At 38.9% G+C, this 20,812-nt stretch overlaps 1 protein-coding gene across 2 annotated transcripts in view; it reads left to right on the top strand.

Annotated features, from left to right (window-relative positions):
* slc45a4a (solute carrier family 45 member 4a) overlaps positions 1 to 20,812 on the top strand; it is a 48,361-nt gene that overhangs the window by 16,493 nt on the left and 11,056 nt on the right. For both annotated transcript variants that reach the window (XM_014009269.1, XM_014009270.1), the window contains exons 3-4: positions 2,929 to 4,212; positions 20,049 to 20,237. In XM_014009269.1, coding sequence (XP_013864723.1) covers positions 3,897 to 4,212; positions 20,049 to 20,237 — 505 coding nt within the window. In that variant the 5' untranslated portion in view covers positions 2,929 to 3,896. The remainder of the gene's footprint in view (positions 1 to 2,928; positions 4,213 to 20,048; positions 20,238 to 20,812) is intronic.

Raw genomic sequence — 20,812 nt, 5'->3', positions numbered from 1 at the left:
ATTTTAAAAAACCATTCCGCTCATACAACGCTTTGCATTCTTTCATTCATCCAGTCTGAGTTTCAAAGATAGTCCATGTGTTTGTGAGGACGAATCATGTGCTCAAACCAATTTACACTGTTTTCAAAACGGGCTCTGTTCACAGGAGAGRAGACGTGTGTGTCTCTTTTTTGTAGTATATTCCCAAATTTACAAACATGGGTTTGGCTTGTCTAAGCAGCAGAAACCTCTTTTACCTTTCTTACTGTATGTAGTATTTTATAGTTTTTATTAATCTGGGTTTTAAMTCATTCAGCTCTCCTTCTAGTCCGCTACAACATTAGATTATTGTGTGCTCACAACCTTAAATTTAAAGAAAAAGGTCGCAGGATGGATTTTTATAAGATTACAAAATCTGATTAAGATAGATGTAATCTGTAGGTCTGAAAAGTAAAGTCAAACTGCTTGTACGGTTCATGTTAGGGTTTGTCAAACATTTCTATGACATGGCCCCCCAAACAGCATTAGCTTCTGTCTGGGGACCTCCCTTGTAAACTATAAAACAATGCTGCAAAATATGTTTTAACAGAAATCAACTTTTAGAATGGTTTTTTTTCTCACATTTATTCACTTATTAAGTAAAGTAACAACATGACCTGAAAATATGCAGGTTGAATTCATTACTACATTACTTTCATCTTATTCCCTTTTTAATTGTCAACTTTGTGTATATCTTACTTTTAATTATAAAAACATAACTTGTTTGGGCCTGCAAAGTGGTTATATTGAAACTAATGCTTGTTTGTTCACACACTGTTACAACAGCTCACCTGTTCCCCTCGTCACTACTGGCTTCTGGCTCTGCTTCTGACACTAAATCACATTTTAAAATAATGCTATAATGCTCTGCACAAATCTTTCTTTTTTACAGAACCTTCTGATCCTCAGCTCAGTTACATAAATGTGCTGAACCACCTCGGGGCACTTATCATATAGAGCAGGTCTACATCATACACATTATATTCATTTTAATAATACTCAGTCAATGAGTGATCCTACCTGCACATTCTGGACATGTGGGCTCTGGAGCAGGATGGATCTGTATCTTTGTTCTGACTCTGAGAAGCAACACGACAGTTTCCCAGTTATGTGGCATTGCATCGTTTAAATTATATAATGTTATGTTATTTACCACAACACCAATAACTTGAATGGTGGTTTGCAGACAAAGTTCCAACATGTTGCCTTACCTGTTTCATCATCGTCAAACCACGACCTCCCTTTACTGAAAATTTGCTAATTTTTGCACGTTTAGCTACGTTAGTTTCCAGGGGACGGATGTATAAAACTTGTGTATGCACAATACGAGCCCAGAAACTTGCGTACGCCACTTTTCACGCAAAGGTTGTGATTTATAAAATCAAAACTTGACGTGAAAATGTGCGGTGCCTCACGCCAGCTCTGACCCATGCGTACGCTCATTTTGGAGATGGGAAACTGCGACACGGATGGTGAAGTGAGGAATTAGAGCCAAGCTGTGTAATGATCACTGTCAGATATTTAATTTCACTTCATAATCAGACTTTGATTTTTATTCAACTTTATCCTCAGTTTTCTTAACAGTAGGCTATTATTTATGTTTCTGCTGCTGAGCCATAAGGACCTTTGGGGGGGAAAAAACTTAAATCTTAAATAAAAGTTCACGCATCATCTCCTTCCTCCTCAGACGACCCTGACCCACAGACCCCTCCCCGACAACAGACATATTAACAGCACAACAGCAAAAGTCAGGCTTTGGGTATGCGCAGGGCGCGCCCACCCTCACCAGTGTGGATGTTATAATCTTTAAAACAAAGTCCGTATTTGTCTCGCGTGGGTGGCGGCTGTGTGTGTGTTGGGGGGGGGGCTGCCGCAGATAACAGAGGAAGGGGAGGATGGGGAGAAAAGCGGTGAACTTTGACTTATTTAATTTTATTTATTGTTTTTATCGTCCTGCAGRCTCTGAGAGAAAATTAATTAGAAGCTGAGTTTTTGATAAAAATCATTAGATTGCTCTAAACATCTGTAAACCTGCAAAATGAGGGAAAATCCGACATTCTGTTCACGTGAGCAGTTGTTAGTCAGCACTTGTCATCCTCCAGATGCACGACGGAGCGTGTCTGAGCCAATCACTTTTTTTGACATTGATTAGCTGACTGGTTTAAATACATCTCAACATTCATGAGGTACTTTGCATTGACTGTTTACGGTTGAATGTGGGCGTGTAGAGGGTAGAACATGAGGCGGGACCTTGTGCGCAAACTCTGAGGGTCAGATGTGATCTATAAAGGAAAGTTGCGCAGAAACGGTTTTATAAATTGAATTATTTTTGGCGTACGCCATTTTCGCCTTTTGGCCGTACGTTCACTTTTAATATGGTTTCCACGCAATCTTTTATAAATCTGACCCTTCTTTTTTTAATTCTAACTTTCTCCGCGCTGCTTGCTCCTTCCATCTTTCAAACACTACTGACCAGGTACGCTAACGTTTTATGTCAGAGTGCAGAACAAAAAAGAAAAATAAATAAAGATGAGCTGCCAGCAAGAGGCAGAGGTAGCCCTGGGTCTACGGCAGAACCTTGTATCATATAACTTGCCTGGCAATACAGGGACAGTGGTAGCAGTGATCTGATCAATAACTAACACATTACTGGCCCTTGCGGTTCAAATATCAGACCGGCCCACCAGGAAAACTCCTGGTCCTCCCGATTAGCCACACCAGGCCTGGATCAGTGTAAATAAAAATGTTCCAGCGCTTCAAACGTTTTTAAATAACTTTTCTTTCTTGTCAGCTGACTCATGTCAAAGCACATTGAACTCATTCACACAATAGCTCATGTTCATGTTAGCATAATAAAAAAAATCCCACAACTCACTGCTTATTTTTTCTTCCCCCTCTCTTTTCCTCCAGATTGATCAGCCAATCGATGGGGATTTTCACAGGAGCTCCGCCCACCATTGCCACCTGCCCTCCACCTCCTCCCCCCGCCTGCAGCGACCTGTTGCTCGCCCCCACCCACACGATCATCCAGCCCTCCATCCAGCCTCCAATACACAAAATGACTCTGGAACTCACTGAGTGGTCTTCTATATGGATTTTTACTGCTTGTAATAGACAGTAAGAAGGCAAAAAAAAAAAAAACAGAGGGAAACCTCAATGACAGAAAAGCCATAAACACCCCTACATACACTCACACACATACATACACTCACAAACACACACACATACATGCAAACACTTGAATACAAACAAAACAAATTTAAAGGAGTTTTACATTCTTCATCTCTCACACACACAAAGGAGCAAATGCACAAAGTCGCTCTTGGAATGTACCWCTCACTGTTCCTGTGAAAATCAACGGCTGACCTAATATTTTTGAGATTTTCTACAAGCCGTTGGAAAGCTGATTTACTTTTTGGTTTCTAACCTGTGGGTGGAAAACAAGAAGGGTTTGATTTGAATTTGAAGTGGGTTTTTTGAAGGACAACTTGTTTGGAGGACGACTCATTGCTGATTTTTTTTTCTTTTTAGAAAATTAAAAATTTTAGATCTGTGTTAGATCTGTTGATAGATTCTTCAGTATTTAAAATTTTACAGGAAGAGTTATATTTCTCGTCTTGCTGAGACAGTTTTACGTTTTTACTCTAGTGTTTTTAAGATTTATTGAACGTAGACTTTAAAGATAGAATAATCAAATAGCCAGTTGGTTGAATCCACTGGTTACGGTTGGTAGCTTGAAAAGGTTTTATTGAAGTAGCTGCGAGTAACTTGACAAAAAAAACAAATACTTTGAAGAAAGAAAGCGGTGGTTTACTTTGATAGTTTGACATTCAGGGCTTTTTGTGTTGAAGGGGGTGTGCTTGTTTTCTGTTGCTTGCATGCCCTCCACCATGCCTCCCCAGAACACGGAGGCTGACGCTATGCAAGTCGGAGCTCTGGTTGGCGAGATTGTCACCAGAAAATCCACAGCATCGGGCCCAGAGGAAGAGAACGGGGCAGAGGGCGGCGAGGCAGAAGGATTGGAGGGCGGAGGAGGAGGAGACGGCGGGCGGAGAGGGGAAGAGTCGGCGAGCGAAGGATCCATCGAAGGAATCCCTTTGAAGAGATGGGTGATGCACGGCGCGGTGATGTTCGGCCGAGAGTTCTGCTACGCCATGGAGACGGCGCTGGTGACACCTGTGCTGCTGCAGATAGGTGAGWCCATTAAGGATGGAAAAATATGGTTGTGTTACTTTAAAGCTCATTTAAAGGATCTTAAGTTTATTTTGGTGTTTGCCATAATAAGTTAATATGACTTCCCRTATTTATTCAAGTATAATACGTAAAATTAAATCCATAAAATCATCCATAAAGTTAGTRGGTAGTACTATACTCGGATAAGTATTTTCACTTATGTATTTTAACTGAAATATTGGCCTCATTCACAAAATTATTGAGTCCGGAAATGAGACCGCRTTGTAAAATCAGTTGAAGCAAGCTTACCTCTGACACTCCTCCGTACTTCAGAGCGAGATAATAACAGATCCAGGCAGGCGACATGATGTGAAAAAAAGGGGGAAAAAGTATTCCTGCACCTCAGTAATGATAGCRAACTAATGACATTAGCGTGTGACYGGGCCGCTCCTCGAACAACAACGAACATTGTTCGTCTGTAATGGTTGCCATCTACCGGTGTTCTGAAAAAGTTTGTATCCCTGAAAAAGCATTTCCCCACCAGAGGGGGCGCTCGTGAGTAGGAAGTAATCTGCTTTTCCCCCACAAGATGGCCCAAATCTCATGTGAAGTCTCTGACTTTTGTGTTGGTGCCTCCTGGTGGACTATGTGTAAAATGCCAGAATTCATATGATGCTGCTACAGCTGCTATATATTTGTTGTCAAAATACCTTTTAGTGCATATGTTGTTAAAATAAAATGAACAGTCCAATGATCATTTTACTGATATGTATAAAGACTGCAAAGGCTGAAAAATCTTGAAGTTTGTATGAAATTGGAGGTAGTTTGAGGATTAAATTTTTTATGCTTTTTAAGCTCAAAAAACGTTTTACACATGAGATCGTATTATACATGAATAAATACAGTACATCTTATTTTTATTTGTTTAAAATTTGGCAATCACAATATTCAGTGTGGGCCAAAATTATAGACTAGCTGGAATGAATGTAAGTGTTTCTAAAGGACCTGTCACACTAGACAGCTTATGCCACCTTATGAACATTTTAAAGACATCTTCATTGAAGATGGAATTGAAAAAATCAACAGGAARCTTCTTTTCGGCATGTACATAATGTCATTCGAACAAATTGATCAAATCCATAAGTTTTATTAGCAAAGTGGCGGCATAGGTTGTCTAGTGTGACAGGACCTTTAGGCTGTGGGTCTGGAAAGGAATACAGATATATAAAAAAAAAATCTGGCAGTATAAAAGTTATAAAATTCAGGGGTTGGGTCCTTCCAAGGACCCAGCCCCTGAATTTGGACACAGCCTACATAGAACAACAGGAAATAGCAACCAGGGCAACTGGGCCAAATCAAATGGGGCATCTCTCTACTAAACCAAATGAAAAATATATAATTATTTCCATGGCATTTAGGGGTTAAAACAGCAGTAAAGTATTGTTAATTAGCATGAGACATTTAAAGAAATCTCTAGAAATTCTCCCCCAAATTCAAAACATTTGTGAACACCCCTGGCATAAAGGAAGCATAAGGCTAGGATGTGTTTTTATCAGTGTTATTAGCACTTCCTTGCTTAATTGTTGTTCCAATTATAAAATTGCTGTAAGAAAGTTTCGCGCGCTCTAAATGTTTAGCTGAGTAGTAACATGCAAASCAGTTTGATTTTGAAGGAGTTTTAAACCGGCCCACATTCCTCCAACCAGAATCGGCGTATTTTTACATCAGAAAACAAAGCTTGTTTTGTTGCTAATAAGAATGGCTTGTGATATTTGTCTCATGAAAATCTGTTAACATCCAACTGTTTGTTCGGAGACAGAGCTGTATCTCTCCTGGTGCCTTTCTGCCACCTGTGAAGGACTCGTTGGCAGCTTAAATGCCCGGGCACATGTCCTAACTCCTGGTCACCTTGCCTGCATGGACTTCTACCAGGAGATTATCTGGCTTGTCCTCTTAAGTCACAGTACACTTGCATGTTCATATTGAATGACAAGCCTTCAGTCACAGTTATATACACACTCAGTATCATCTTTAAATAAACCCACTTGAGCAGAGAACAGTGGAGTCTTTACTGGATGTAGAAAGTGTAAACAGAATAAAAAAAAGAGGGAATAGAACTCTCTTTTGCCRTCTTCTCCCTCCAAATTTCTTCTCCTCCCTCTGTGACCTTGTTGGAGCTTGTACTTTACATAACCAAGACTCCATTTATGGGTCACTTTGACCGCCGTGACTCCKGACTTGCTCACCCAGGATGAGCCGCCACGGGGAACCGGCCTTTGAAACCCGTCCAGCTTCTGTTGTGTCTGAAGGACAGTTGATGCCTCGTGTTGCAATCAGTGCAGAGCAGTTTTATGCATGGCAGCGGATATCTGTGATACCTAATAAAGGTATTTGTGCAAAAATAATCTGCGCCTTATTTTTCTCTTTACTGCAAACCTGTTTTCAGGCTYGTCTGCTGTGGTGTCAGACAGGAGAGGTGCAGCATGTTTTTGTTCTAATTTTAGCCTCCATTTAGCTGCCCTAGTCTTTTTTTTTTTTCAGACCAGGGCATGTCTGAACCCTTCTTATTAGATTTGGTAACAACTGTGAGGTACAAATTGTACAGTTTAATGAACAGAAATGAATAAAACTGAATTAGGCAGGGCTGTGGATTTGAACTCTAGACAGTTTGGCTTTTTTACTGATTAGATTCAGGTTCACCATAATAAATCTAAATTTTCCTGCCCTTTTTAAAGTGGTGATCAGTCAGCCACCTATGATTTTCGTCTGACAAATAGACATGCCAAAGTTGTTGGCAAGCCACTGCACATTCTGCAGACGTGCAGCTTATAAACAGGTAGTTGAGCTGTAATTATTCTTTTAAAACCTGTTTTTGGCCCTTTTGTGGAATGTATAATTACATAGTTCATTTTTGGTGCTGTTTTTTCCCTAGCAAGAAGTACAAGTTTGTTTAAAGATTGGACTAAATGATCCCTCTTTCTAGCTGTGTTACTGGTGCACATATAACTTTTTAAACAAGTTCCACTTCCTAATTGTTTCGAAATAAAAAGGCAACTTTTGTCATTTTAGCTGCTTTCTGTTGTCCCATGTGCACCCTTCAAACTGCATTTCACAAAAATGGATTCCTCCTTYGCGTTAATGCTTCATGCATGTTGAGGACAGACTGTAACTGCAGGAATTAGCTGGATAGATGGTAAGCTGGCTTTTTGGCTCACCCTGAGTGAAACTCTTGTGTGGGTGTGTAACCCCACAACACAAGGGTCGGAGAAACGGAGAGCGTGCGCACCTGAATGTGTGTGTGGTGGACACAGTTTGGTCGAGGAGCTGCTATTTACACACGGCGAAGTAAAGAAGGAGAAACTTCTCCCGTATAAGGTTTTGTGTGGATACCATTAAGACAGATGTTTCCCTCATAGACGGTGAGGGTCAAAACATCACTTTGGTCATTGAACCAGTTTGTGTATGGTTCAAACATCAAGACTAATTAGAAACAATCGGACTCTTTCAGTCAAAGCTGGCAGTTTTTGACAAATAAAACGATGCTTAACATACTTAAAATTCTCCTACTTTCATCTCACTCTGCAGACTTCACAGTCTTCTTGTTGCTTTTGTTCCTCCATGCCAAGGATGGCCAGATCTAAATCAACAAGCTGTGGGTCATAAACCACAATTGTTCCATTCAGTTAGTTTATTCATTTCTTTAAAAAACAACAACATAAATTCAACATACAACAAAAATACAAATAATAAATTAAATGAAAGGTAGTAGCAGAAGAAAAAAAATATGATAATATCTGCCCCTAAACCACAATTGTGTGGGACCATGTTGGATTTTACCCATGCATGCTTATAACACTGAACCCCCAGTACTTCTGATGTGTGTCCCATCAGTGTATGAATATAATTAAAGCACTGGTTAGTCTCCATTGATCAGTCTGGGTTAGCTTTACAGAGTGCTGTGTGAATGGTAAATGAGGGCTACAGACTGTAGTGTAAAGCTCTTTGAGTATCTTAGTTGGATARAAAGGTGCTCTATAAATACAGGCCATTTACCATTTATAGATGAGGGATTTCATATTGTAAGGTATTCACAATTGGTGGCTTTCATGATAGTAGCTCACTGTTTATAGGTTTGGATGTTGAAGTTTCTTTAATTTTTTTTCCTTCAGAAGCCAGAGATGGCACTGGCAACTCTAAGAAACATTGTTTCCTGTTAAAAATYGAAGCCAATCAAAATGTGAAAACAGGTTTTCTTTTCTACTTATTTTACTGAATCAAAACCATTCTTTTATTTCAAAATGAACCTTCATAGTCGTACAGGAGACTCCGCTGCCTGACTCTAGGCTGTTGAATTTCTCAGAACAATTTATTCCTTTTAGCGCAAAAGTAAAGAAAACTGACTCATCATGTCCATCAGGAGAGACTTTTGTACCAAAAGCCAACCCGTTCTGAGGTTTTAGAGTGGCTTTTAGTGCTTTTCAGTGTTCTTATTAAATCATATTGAACCTTAGCTGGAAGTGATAACACGCTAAGGGAAACAGCTCAGTCTTTTTTCTAAGAACCAGTCTATAGTCTCCTTTTTATCTTTTGATGTCATTGTTCATTCTCTTTCAGCTAAAATAGCACTTTAATTTTTTTAAATCCATATTTTTATGTTCTTTTAATTTACTCAAAGTCACCCTCAGCAGGATGACAAAGATACAAACAGGTTTAAACCTTAGGTTGAGGGAGGAGGGAGTGAATTTAGAAGGAGGAAAGGGAGGGAAGGCGTGGAAGTGATGAGAGCAGACAGTGTGTTCCTTTACTCATTTTTTATTTATTTTTTATTTTTTTGGTGACTCATTACATAAGAAGCTTTATCTGAACACAGCTCAAAAAAGATAAAAAAAATACAGCTTTAAAGCAGAATTGAAGTCCTATTGGAAGAAAAGTTACGAACAAAAAGCCTACAAAGTTTTTATAATTTACACTCATGTCAGTGTTAAGATGATGAATCAGAGTTACAGATTCAGAATTAACACAAGCTCTTTTTTTTCTAATAAAAAAAGCCATTTTTCTCATGAAATATTATTGTTTTTCCCCATGTAAAGTGGAGCATTTGGAGAATTGCAAAACAAAATTCTTCTTTATCAACTCATTGCACTCATTTGAGGACTAAAAAAAACAGAAACAGAAAAATAAAAGTTTTGTTTGATCACGCTGAGAGGAAGCTAAACAGTGTCAGCAGCAGAGCAGCGTAAAGGTGCCACAAAGAACTCTCTTTATTCTCTCGAGTTCATTTCTAATCCGTTTATTTGCTCTGACCGACTCGCTCCAGACGCAGTTTTGCCTTTTACGATGGTAACCAAAACACTACGGAGCTGGCACCTTGACAGCATTGTTAACCTTCTGTAGAGGCTTTCTTTAAGGAGATTACTACAACCCAACAGGAAATTACCTTCTGTTCACTGTGGCTGCGTGACTGAAGGCAACACCTCATCACGTTCGCATCATTCTCCACCCTGGCCGGAATTCTGTGTACTTTCATAGTTTGCGCACCAGAGCCATTTATTGACTTGTACAGTTATCACAGAACCAGCCTGCTCATTCAGTCTGATACACGTTAGCTGTTATTTCCAGCCTCCAAACTCTGAAACAAAACTCCACACTACTTATTGTCACAAATCAGCTTGATCTTGCATTTTTTTATAGTTGGATGCCATCTAATCTAATCCCATCACGTCAGATGGCCTAATCTAGCGGATGACCTTGCAGACAGGGTTATATAAATGACTGGCTTGATGTCACAGCGACTAATCACCATAATCTGTCCAAATCATTCATGGGGCAGAGTGGAAGGAGGGGAGAGCAGGTGGACGGACGGATCAATGTTTTTTTTTTTTTGTTTTTGTTTGATTTGTCGCAGGTGAAGGGAGTCTTTATTGAAAGCACTGGGTAAAAATGTTAGTTTTCATGCATATTTTATACTCTTTTAGCTAGTTGTATATGAAAACATTCAGCCTATTCAGGTGATGGATGCGTTTATACTGGAATCACTTCAGTTCCTTCACACTGTTCTTATAGAAACCTGGTTAAACATCGAACTCCCCTTTTTCTGTTTCTACTTTTTTTTTGCTATTCTGCTAGCTTTAGCTAGCTTTTCTTTTCTTTTTTTTTTTTAGCTACATTCCGTTTTACTTTTATTTTGGGGCACTTTTGGCCTCTACATATCTTTTTGAAATAGTTTTGGCTAGCTTTTGTTCTACTTTTAGTTTGAAGATAAGCTTTTGCTGTTTTCAGCTAGCATTTTGATACTTTTCACAGCTGTTTTTACTTTTTGTTTCTAGCAAGACTTTTCTTATCTTTTGGCTAGTGTTTTGCTACTTTTAGCTCTTAGATAGCAAGATGGTGTCTTGCTCGTTTAGCTTTTCTGTTTTTTTAGCTTTAACAACTCTGTTTCAGCATGTTCAGTACGTTTCAGCAAACATTCAGAACTCCACATTATTTACTTTACTTTATTCTCTCCAAGCACTCAGACTTTCCTAGAATTCTAGATCAATAGTTCTTTAAGATTTGTAAATGTCTTTCAAAGCCGCTTTTTTTTGGCAGCTTGTTTCACYCCTTTTCTGTCCAGTCCTTGTGGACTGTAGAGTGTGTGCACAATATGCTCTTTGTGACTAAGCTGCTCGTAGCAAAGTGCCTAAAGATCCAATTTAAGGAGCAGTTCTTAGCTTTGCACAGAGCCGTACACGCAGCACGTAAGAAAACCGTTTCTGCAGAGAGGGTGAGGAGCAGGAGCAGCTGAATGTGTGAATTGTGTTTCCAGCCCTTTTAACAGCGATCTTATCTTTTCACGCTGTCTGTTTCTGCAGAGRAAGGGACAGATTAAAGTGCCAGTCAATTATTTTGAGCCCTCTGTTTACGTTGCCACTGCAAAAACCTTTTATTTGAATTCCCCCAGAACACAAAAGCATGTAAAAAATGAACCTAACACCAACGCTGCATGACATTTACTGCAGCAGTCATAAAACTTTCACCTGTGCACCACAGCAGCTGATAATTTATGGCTCATTGTGTTTTGTGTTATGTCGAATCAGCAAGTTCGGTCTTCACCCGCTTTCTGCTCATATGACTCCGCATGTTTTTCCATGTAACAAGAGATAAACTAGGTGTGTGTTTGTGCTACTGTAGGGTAGTTAGTGTAAGATATGTGAGGAATGCAGAGCTGTGTGTGTGTTGTCAGCACATTGTTTCTCACCCCTCCCTCTCCAGGGAGGTGAAGCCATCAAAAACAAGCGCGCTCTCAGGTGATGACGAGGAACAAAGAAACATCATGGGAAGCAGATTCTTTAAACGGGGCTGTGCAGTAAACACTTCAATGCAGAGAGCGGGAAGGCTTTGAAGGAAAAACAACRCTGAAGTATTTGTAAAATGACCTGTAAATGAATCGTTTTAGCAGGCAGGAGCTGGTCATTTTGTTAACTGGGGCCCAAATGTTTTGTTTAATTGAATGCATGTGACCTCCGAAAGGCTCAGTATGCAAATCCATCAGCTGTAAAGCTGTCGGTGCATTAACATTTCCCCAGCAGCCTGTCCTGAGAAACACAATGTACAGACTCACTTTTTACACTTTGTTCACACAAGCTGCGTTTCCATTGACCATGAAAAGGCAGAAATTAGAATTTCGAAAACAAATTTGCTCAATGGAAACACGTCAATTTAGGAAAAAACCTGTTTTTCGACAAAACGTTTTTGCGCTAGGATGAGGTGGTTTTTCGGCCATATCGAAATTGGTGTATTTTGCAAAACTGCAATAGAAACACTTTTTTCGCAGAGTCACGTGATCAAGAACCAGCTGTTTCTACTGGTGAAAAAGAAGACAGCAGGAAATAAAAGTAGTAKTAAAATCACCAAAGTTGTAAAAGAAAGTAGAAAACTCACCGACTACAATTTCCTAAAAACGCCCCATACGTAGCCGCTCCCAGGTATAAGGAACTTGTCATTGGAAAGCCTCGATAAGACGCCAACGTCTCCACTGATGATGAGCACTAGTATCGTGGTAGCAATATGCTGTGTTTACATCCATTGACGCCGTGTTTGTAATGACTTACCGCGAGAACAAATGTATTCACACGTGACTTTAATAGCATTTCTTACTTAATGGAAACACCGCAATTGTGAAACTGTGTTTTTCGACATTAACAGAATATCGACAAAGTTTTGCGCACATTTGCAATGGAAACGCAGCTACARTTGAAGGAATAAAGTCTGCTTTTTTTATTTCATTTGACTTCCTCATTCCACAAGAAACATTTTTAAAAAGTGCCAAATGAGAGGAGGGCTTCAAAAATTAATAAAACACTTTTTAACAATTGTTTAGTTGTTATCTTAAATCTTTAGGCACATAGTGTTTCAAATTATTTAATTTATTGTTTATTTGAATAGGGCCAAGTGCATTTACAATACTGTACACTAAAATATTTATAGCTTAGGCTAATTTGTAATGTCAGACCATAGATTGTCTTTTCGCAACATGAAAATAAAACAATTTAAAAAGAATAAAACAAACTTAAAAACTGATCATAATGTCATTAAAAAGGTGGCAGTTAGTCAGGATTATAAAAGTTTCCTTTCCTGCAAGTGGCTGCCTCTGGCTGTGATGAAGCATTTTAACTTAAAAAAGATTTTTGTGAGTCTGCAGAAACTAATTACAACCACAAGAAATCAGATTTCAAACTGTGGCGTGAAGAAAAAGCAGACATTTCTCTGGTTAATGACAACTTTTAACAACAAAAAGACACTTATTAATAAAACCTCTGCTGTGGAGGTTAACGTTAAAACAACAATGATCACTTTAGTTTATAATTGCGTGACCTGCACTAGTGTCTGTGCTTACATAAGGCTGATTGGCTTTATTGATCCGATCTCTGGTAGGCTGCAGCTTCCTGCTGGAGCTAGATCAGCCGCAGTCAGAAACCAGCCATCCTGCTGCTGTAAACCACACGTCCTCATCCAGCAAACACAATGAACTGACGATGAATGTTTCAGAAAGTATGAAAGAAATGCATTTGGACGTTTTTAAAAGATTATTCCTCGTGGTGTCAGTGTTGCTGTATTCCTCTCTGCGCCTCAGCAGGAGGCAGACAGTTCTGCTGCAGTGCTGTTACATAACTCTGACTAGAAGCAGCTGCGTGTGTGTGTGTGTGTGTGTGTGTGTGTGTGCGCGCGCGCATACTTGCTGGCTTCATGCAGTTTGAATGCCACCTTATGACGCCAGGGCAATCGGTGGGAGATGCAGCACCTATGCACTGCAGCTCAAACACTCAGAGGATAATGTCAAGGTTTTTATCTGTTGAATAAGCTGAGTGTGTGATATTAAAGCAGTTTTGCTGCAGCATTAAGCGTTCAGCCAATCGTAACTCATTTTGCTCTTTAAGGCTAAGTGATTTTACTTCTATTGTTCTTTATGCCGTATTAAAAAAAAAAGATGTGACGCAGCTCTGCTCTCATTTTAGCTTTTCTCTGCTCTGCAGCTTTGAAAATGTATTTGTGTGTGGACACAAAATTACAGCTGTGTGTTTGATGTTCCCATCATTCCTTGCTGCTGGGGAGAGTTATGACTCCCTTCTTCTCCTCTACTCGCTTATCTCTTACCTTTTGTGATTTTTTGCACTTTATAACCCCTGTGCGATCACACATGTTGTTTGAATTAGCTTCTAGCAGGTAGCTCCAGTTTGTTTTTTCACGTGCCATTATTCCAACAGCGACCTGGTCGCTAGGCTTTCCGGGGCTCATAAAACAATTTTGTCCTTCATGAACTTAATGGAGCGTGTTTTAGAACCTCCAATTCATGCTTGGAGAATTTTCTGCTAATTTCTTTACGATTCTTCAGTGATTCGTTTAAAAAAGCAAAATATTAGACAAACTCCTGACAGGAAAGTTTTTTTTAATTGCAAGAGAAACGCAATTTTCTAAACATAATTATTTTGTTCCTGCTAATGGTTAAAAGGTCATCCTGAAAAGCACCTTGCGGTATGAATAATTGGCTACTTTAGTTTTCCAAGAAGCAAAGGTTCCCTTAAAAATCTTACAATACTTTGTTGTGACAGTAGAGACAAATATAAACACATAAATTATTTACAGTGCAAGAAAAGTTGCATGAAAACCACTTAAATGCATTTTTTATGAGGAAAGACGAAGCCCATAGAGCACAGAGAACATGATTTGTACATTTTAGTGTTTTGGGAGTGAGGTTGTGTGGAGTAAAAGTCTGCTGTCAGTATCTTACCTGAAGTAAAGTTTCTCAGTGTGATTTTAAAAACTAAAAGTCTAGTGTTGCCAACATTTTAAATATTAAAATACAGAACAGGTCGAGGTGGTGCAGAGAGATGGGGGATTTTGTTGTTTAGATAATATTTGAACTGCATTTCACTTAAAAAAATCAATTAAGTAGGCCGTTTATTAAGCAGTTTAAATAACAGACTGTACATTTCCAATTTCTAATAAACCAAAATATAAACCTATTTCTACGTTCAACATTTTTCTTTGCTTCAAGAAACCATGATTTATTTAGCACCAATTAGAAAAAGTTGCTGTTTTCCTTGTTTTGTTTATCATCTGTAAACTAATGTGCACTGGTTCTTAAAATAGTGAGTTCCTTGCCATCTTTAAAGATCAGAGGCAGGACCAAGCCATTGTTTTGCAAGACTCAAGTAAGTCTCTAATCTTTATCAAGTTTCAAGTCAAGAAAGGCAACCATCAAGTCAAGTCCCATGTGAATTAAAAATGAAATTATTAGATCAATTAATGCCAAAATGAATTAATGGGCCACACTTTATTAATGACGTGTTTTTAAACTCAAGTTTTTGGGTAAAATATCCTCTTTTTAGGTAAACAGATTCAAATCCCGAGTCATTGGTGTAAAAGTCAGTCAAGTCACAAGTCTCTGAACATTTTTTCAAGTCACGTCTAAAGTCATTATATTAGTGACTCGAGTCCCCACTGCTCTTAAGGATGGTGGGCAACCTTAAGAAAATCTCTTGGTGTCCTAAAGCTGCTTACGAGTCGGTTTTTAATACGAACAGTTGGTTTTTACAACYCATCACTTTCTTTTGAGTTGTTTACGTTGTCGCTTTTTTCCCTCTCATCTGAACAATGTCTGAGTTGTTGCACTGAGTCTGTCCACTGTGACCACTAAAATAATCCTGCTGCTGATCAGCTGAGTCCACCAGATGTTCTGTCTCTGTCAGATAGTCTTCTGCCTCCACAGAAAGTGGCTCGTTGCTTTTTGTGACAAATAATCCCACAAATTATCAACATCAATCCAAACTGGTCACACACCTCTGAATAACAAAGCGTTGATAACAATATTTCATTGCGTCTGTTTTGACCCCTTCTTTCTGATCCTTTCTTCTTTTCTTTTTGAATTCTGCACCTGACTCAGTCCACATGTTTGCTTCAAAAACACCTGCTTCCTCCTTTCCTTTCCTTRCGCTCGCCGCGTCTCATCCTCCTGCTTTCGCCTCCTTCCTTCCTGCCCACTTTCTCCCTTCATGACCTCTGCCCTAATCTCACTTTCACACCATTTCTCTGGCTCTTTTCGGGATGCCTGTCATTTTCCTCGCCGTTTTCTCACACGAGTGCAGGATATGAAAGGGTTGTTTTGTTTGTAGGAGAATGGGCAGGAAGGAAAGAGTGAGGAAAAAGGAGAAAAGGAGACTGAGGTTTAATGTATTTTTGTAAGTTGTAAAAAGGAATTGGATTGGACAGATTACATTGTGCAACATCAAAGGATAGCATTAACTATAGGAGTCAGCCCTGTTTGTTTGTTAGCAAAATATCTCATAAACCATTTCATGGATTTTAGTGAAACTCGGGAATTATCGGTTGTACATTGACATTGATTACATTGACATTGTAATCTGACTTCCTTTTTGTTCTAAAGAAAAGAATACTTTAGCCCCAAGTTCAAGATTAGACAACAAAGTAATCTGTAAAGTTGGGCATGTTTTGTCTGTTCTTTAGAGCAGAAGCAACATGGAGAAAATTACAGAAAGATGCTCAGATGCTGCGATGAATAGAAATGTTGTTTTCCCACAGTCACACATTGAGCTCCATTATCATTATTGTTATTTTTTGGTTTGTGAGGAGGAAATGTACATAATGCAACAACTACTTTGATAACGGATAAGACAGATTTCTTTTTGTTCCCAGGATCACTCAGCAGTTTGACAATGTATTTCTTTCAGTCTGCTCTTTCTCCAACTCATTTCTTCTCCCTTTTTCAAATTTTTTCATCTTGATCCTTTCTCACACCCTTTCTTTTCATATTTCCTCTCTCTTACTGCTCTCATTCCTTTATTTTCTTTCCAAAATACTTCCTGTGTTCTGATTCTCTCAGTATTGTTCCCTGTGTGTAAATATATTTATATATATATATGTGTGTGTGTGTGTGTGTGTGTGTTTGCACATACAGTACCTGGAGTGTGTGTGAACTGTGTTTTTAGAAGTGTCTGAGAACAGAGACATGTCTTTTATTTACTGCATTTTGTCTGTGTTTTTGGGTATTGTGCGTGGGAACTGTTTACCAGAAAGGTTTTCCTGTTTTGATGTTGACAAACCTACAGACGGACCGATTCCTATCTGCTGCCTTGTCTCGTATTTATGGCAGCGCCACACAGGTTTAGTCTGAGTTCCCTTTCTGTGGAAGTGTGTGCGTGTTTTCCCGGAGTGTGTAAATGTGAAAGAACGGGTCGAGAGAAGGGTGAAAATACACAGTCTGTAAAAAAAAAAAAAAGCCCCCTCGGCGTAAAGCACGTTGTGAATGACACGTCCATATTGGGAGCCAGGAAGTGAAGGTGATGGAGTCTCTGTGGTGACAGAGTTCCCAAGACCTTGTCACCACAGYGACAAGGGGGTTAAGTCCAGTCTCGAGAGAAAGCCAGAGGTCGACATTTGTACTGGACAATAGGAACATGGCCTTTTTCTATCTCAAATGGCCAAAAACGTGACCCTCCAGTGTGAATCTGACTATTCATCACAGCTCCCCTGTGGGTTTAATGTGCCTCATCCAACTCACACCAGCTGTAGTAAAATTAGTCCCTCCTAAAAATCGTATGCTCATCTTTAAAAATGTTGCAAAGCAAAAAACCAGAATGTTTCAGAAAGGTGTTAATGCAGGACTTTCTAAACCCCCAAACACCTGCTGCTTTAAAGGGATCCATGATTAGTTGTAACATTAGACTTTATTTAATAAACATGTATTTTAACTGTAAAATAAAGTCTGTAAAAAATACTGTAAGCTGTTTAGTTTTTATCATTTTTAAACTAAAAGTTTAAAAATATATTACACGGACGGGGCCATTTTTTTTTACACGCAAAGCATTCTGGGTAAATGATGACATCAACTAGGTCATCGGTGCGAGGCTGCTAGCGAGCTATATCCACCCTGAAGGTTAATCTTGGACAATATCTGATGATCGACTCTTTTAAATGAAACCACAGAGCGTTGACAGAGAGGAGAAGGTAGAAATGACTCAGCCTGGAACTGAAAATATGGATGGAGGACAACAGAGCTGCTTCATGGAAGAAGAACCCCAGCTTAGCCTGTTAGCTTTAGCATTAGCCCCGCCGCTATCACCATATATATGTATTAGCTCAGCGCTACACATTCTCCTCTCGTCACTGAAGTCCTCCATCCACATGACAGAGAGGGGAACGCAAAAATGACTCACCTCAGTTTAGCTTTGTTTGTCGCGCTAGCGCTGAGCTAATACATATATGGCAGCATAGTGTCAGCGCTAGCGCAAAGGCTAACAGGCTAAACTGAGGTTCTTCTTCCATGAAGCAGCTCTGTTGTCCTCCATCCATATTTTCAGTTACAGGMTGAGTCATTTCTACCTTCCCCTCTCTGTCAACGCTCTCTGGTTTCATTTAAAAKAGTCGATCATCAAATATTGTCCAAGATTAACCTTCAGGGTGGATATAGCTCGCTAGCAGCCTTGCACCGAGGACTTGTCCACGTCATCATTTATCCAGAATGCTTTATGTGTAAATAAAATGGCTCCGTCCATGTTAAAATATATTTTAAAAAATACTAAACTAAACAGCCTATTTTTACAGTCTTTATTTTACAGTTAAAATACATGTTTATCAAATAAAGTCTAATGTTACAACTAATCAGAGATCCCTTTAAGTGATTCTCAAGTGTCAGAAATCAGAAGTTGTCAAACAGCTTCTTAAACCTTTACTTTTTGAAAAGAATAGAGATTTTAGATGCATCATCTTGTTTGAAGGTGTTTAAAGCTTTGTAATGAAGCTTATTTCTCAAACCTTTAAAGCAGAGCTGATTATATTTGAGTCGGGTCAGGCTGGCCTTCYCTCAGGCTGCAGGCAGATACATTAGAGCGAATCACTTCGGTGTCTATTTACAGGAAGAGCAAAGAGGTGGCCAAATGGCATTTAATGCATTTTCACTAAGATGTGTCGGGTTGTTGTTCAGATAAAACAATAAATGTTGGATTTAATTAGWTTTGATTCAGCTGACCACTCAGTTGAAGCTGTTTACCTCTCTCACCTGTCATCAGCTTAATAAGGTTATGCTTCTCTCTCAGGGCAGCTCTCTTTTGATATTAATAGCTGTGTTTGTTATAAACCAAACATTTAATCATCAGAAAAATGGTTTCAAGGATCAAACTGGGGTGTTTTGAGAGTTTCAGCTCTGTGTTTCGGCTGATAAACAAACTCTGCAGCTCTGCTTTCTTTTAGGTGGAACACGTAACATGTAAGATCTCAGAGTGAGCAGACAAGAAGGGAAGTTAAACATAAAGATTAATTTATTTTCTCTCAAATGTTGTTGCACGTAAAGTATTTATTTCCGGGGGGTCATATTAACCTCAAAAATAAGATTTTATAAAACATTTCCAGTTGATCACATGCAAACATGCTCATACACCAATTACTCKTTGTTTCAATTAAAACTTATTAAATATATTTTTCAATTTATCATTATGTTCATGTGTTAAAATAAACCAAATTGTTAATAAATGTTGAGGAGTAAGAAATAACTTGGCTGGTGACAGGAAAGTGTTTGTTGTCTCATATTATTTAAAGGTATTGACAGCATGTGTACCTTTCCGTTTATTTGACATTTACTGTTTCCCTTTTAAGCCAAAGTTTGTTTATTTTTTTTCTGGGTTTGAGATCCTGCTATGCAACAGTCTGGAAGCTTCAGCAGCAGTGGAAAGTTAGGTCACATAAAATATTAAAAWGCTGCTCAAAGCTGAGACGTGCCACCCAATCCAAAACTCATTGAAATTCCAGTCAGTTTTAAAACAGAAATTATTCTTATATTTTCATGTTTAGCTTTCTATTAAAGCAGTATCTGGCTGAAACATTTTGGAAATTAATAGCAATACTCTAGTTTATTTGTTTGATAAAAGGTACTATATGGCCATTGGATTACATTGTTTCTGATGACTGAATGTCAGCTCAGTTCACCACAGAGCGGTACACAGAACTTAATAGGACAAATATTCACACCAACACTCAGTGGGTCTGAGATAAATCTTTTTTTTTTTTTTACCGTCATAAGACCCTGAACAGGCATAAACACAGTTTTTGTTGTTGTTTATTTAATCAGAAACTAACACTTGTAAAGCATAAATGCTACAATAAGAAGTACTATTAGGATCATATCTTTGTTTTAAATCTCATTTTTTAAGTATTTCTTTTTTAATACGTATTTCTTCTCAAGGTTGCTTCTACTTAATGCTTCTTCTGCCCCCTGCTGGTTAAAACATAAAAACAAACTTTTTCTTTGCATCATGCCCAAATCTTTGCTCAAGTTCAAWGGATTTGTGCCGATCTGACGTGTGCAGGTCTTCCAGAGCAGTACTACAGTTTGACCTGGTTCCTCAGTCCGGTTCTTGGCCTCATCTTCACCCCCCTGATTGGCTCGGCCAGCGACCGCTGCACTCTGCGCTGGGGCAGGAGGAGGCCGTTCATCCTGGCTCTCTGCATTGGAACACTGATAGGAGTGGCGCTCTTTCTAAATGGATCATTGATAGGTGAGTGCTCAGTGTTTGGGTTTTTATAATGCTTTAGAAAACACATAAAAATATGCAGTCTGGTGCAAAAGTTTTAATCCTTCCTAATGTTTTTAGGTTTTGCTTCCAAGAAGCCAGGCTTTCTTGTTATCTTTAAACTGTAGATCAGTAGATCTCCAGGATTTCTGAGGCTCTTTTAAAGCAGTTTATTGATCAAATAGCCAGCTAGAGAAACAAAAAGCCACTGCATACAAGTTTATCTGGATTCACAAAATTGATCAGCTGTCAGTCATGCAGCAATATATTGATCTTTAAAGTAGCGCTGGTCCAGTTCTACATCCATTTAACATACTGCATGTGACTGCTGCACACATCAACATGATCCATATGTAGGTATTGAACATCTCCTACGCCGTGTTGAATGGAAGCCTTTCACTTTTAAAGATGAATAGAATAGAATAGAATAGAATAGAATAGAATAGAAACAGCCTTTATTGTCCCGCGCGGGGAAATTCAGGTGTAGTAGTAGCAGCAGGTATACATCAATCCACAAAACAGTATGTTGCTATGTGAAAAAAAAAAAATATATATATATA

This window comes from Austrofundulus limnaeus, unplaced genomic scaffold, assembly GCF_001266775.1.
Source record: "Austrofundulus limnaeus strain Quisiro unplaced genomic scaffold, Austrofundulus_limnaeus-1.0 Scaffold56, whole genome shotgun sequence".
Lineage (NCBI taxonomy): Eukaryota > Metazoa > Chordata > Actinopteri > Cyprinodontiformes > Rivulidae > Austrofundulus > Austrofundulus limnaeus.
Note: the sequence above shows the minus strand (reverse complement) of the source record. Positions and strands in the feature narration are given on the sequence as shown.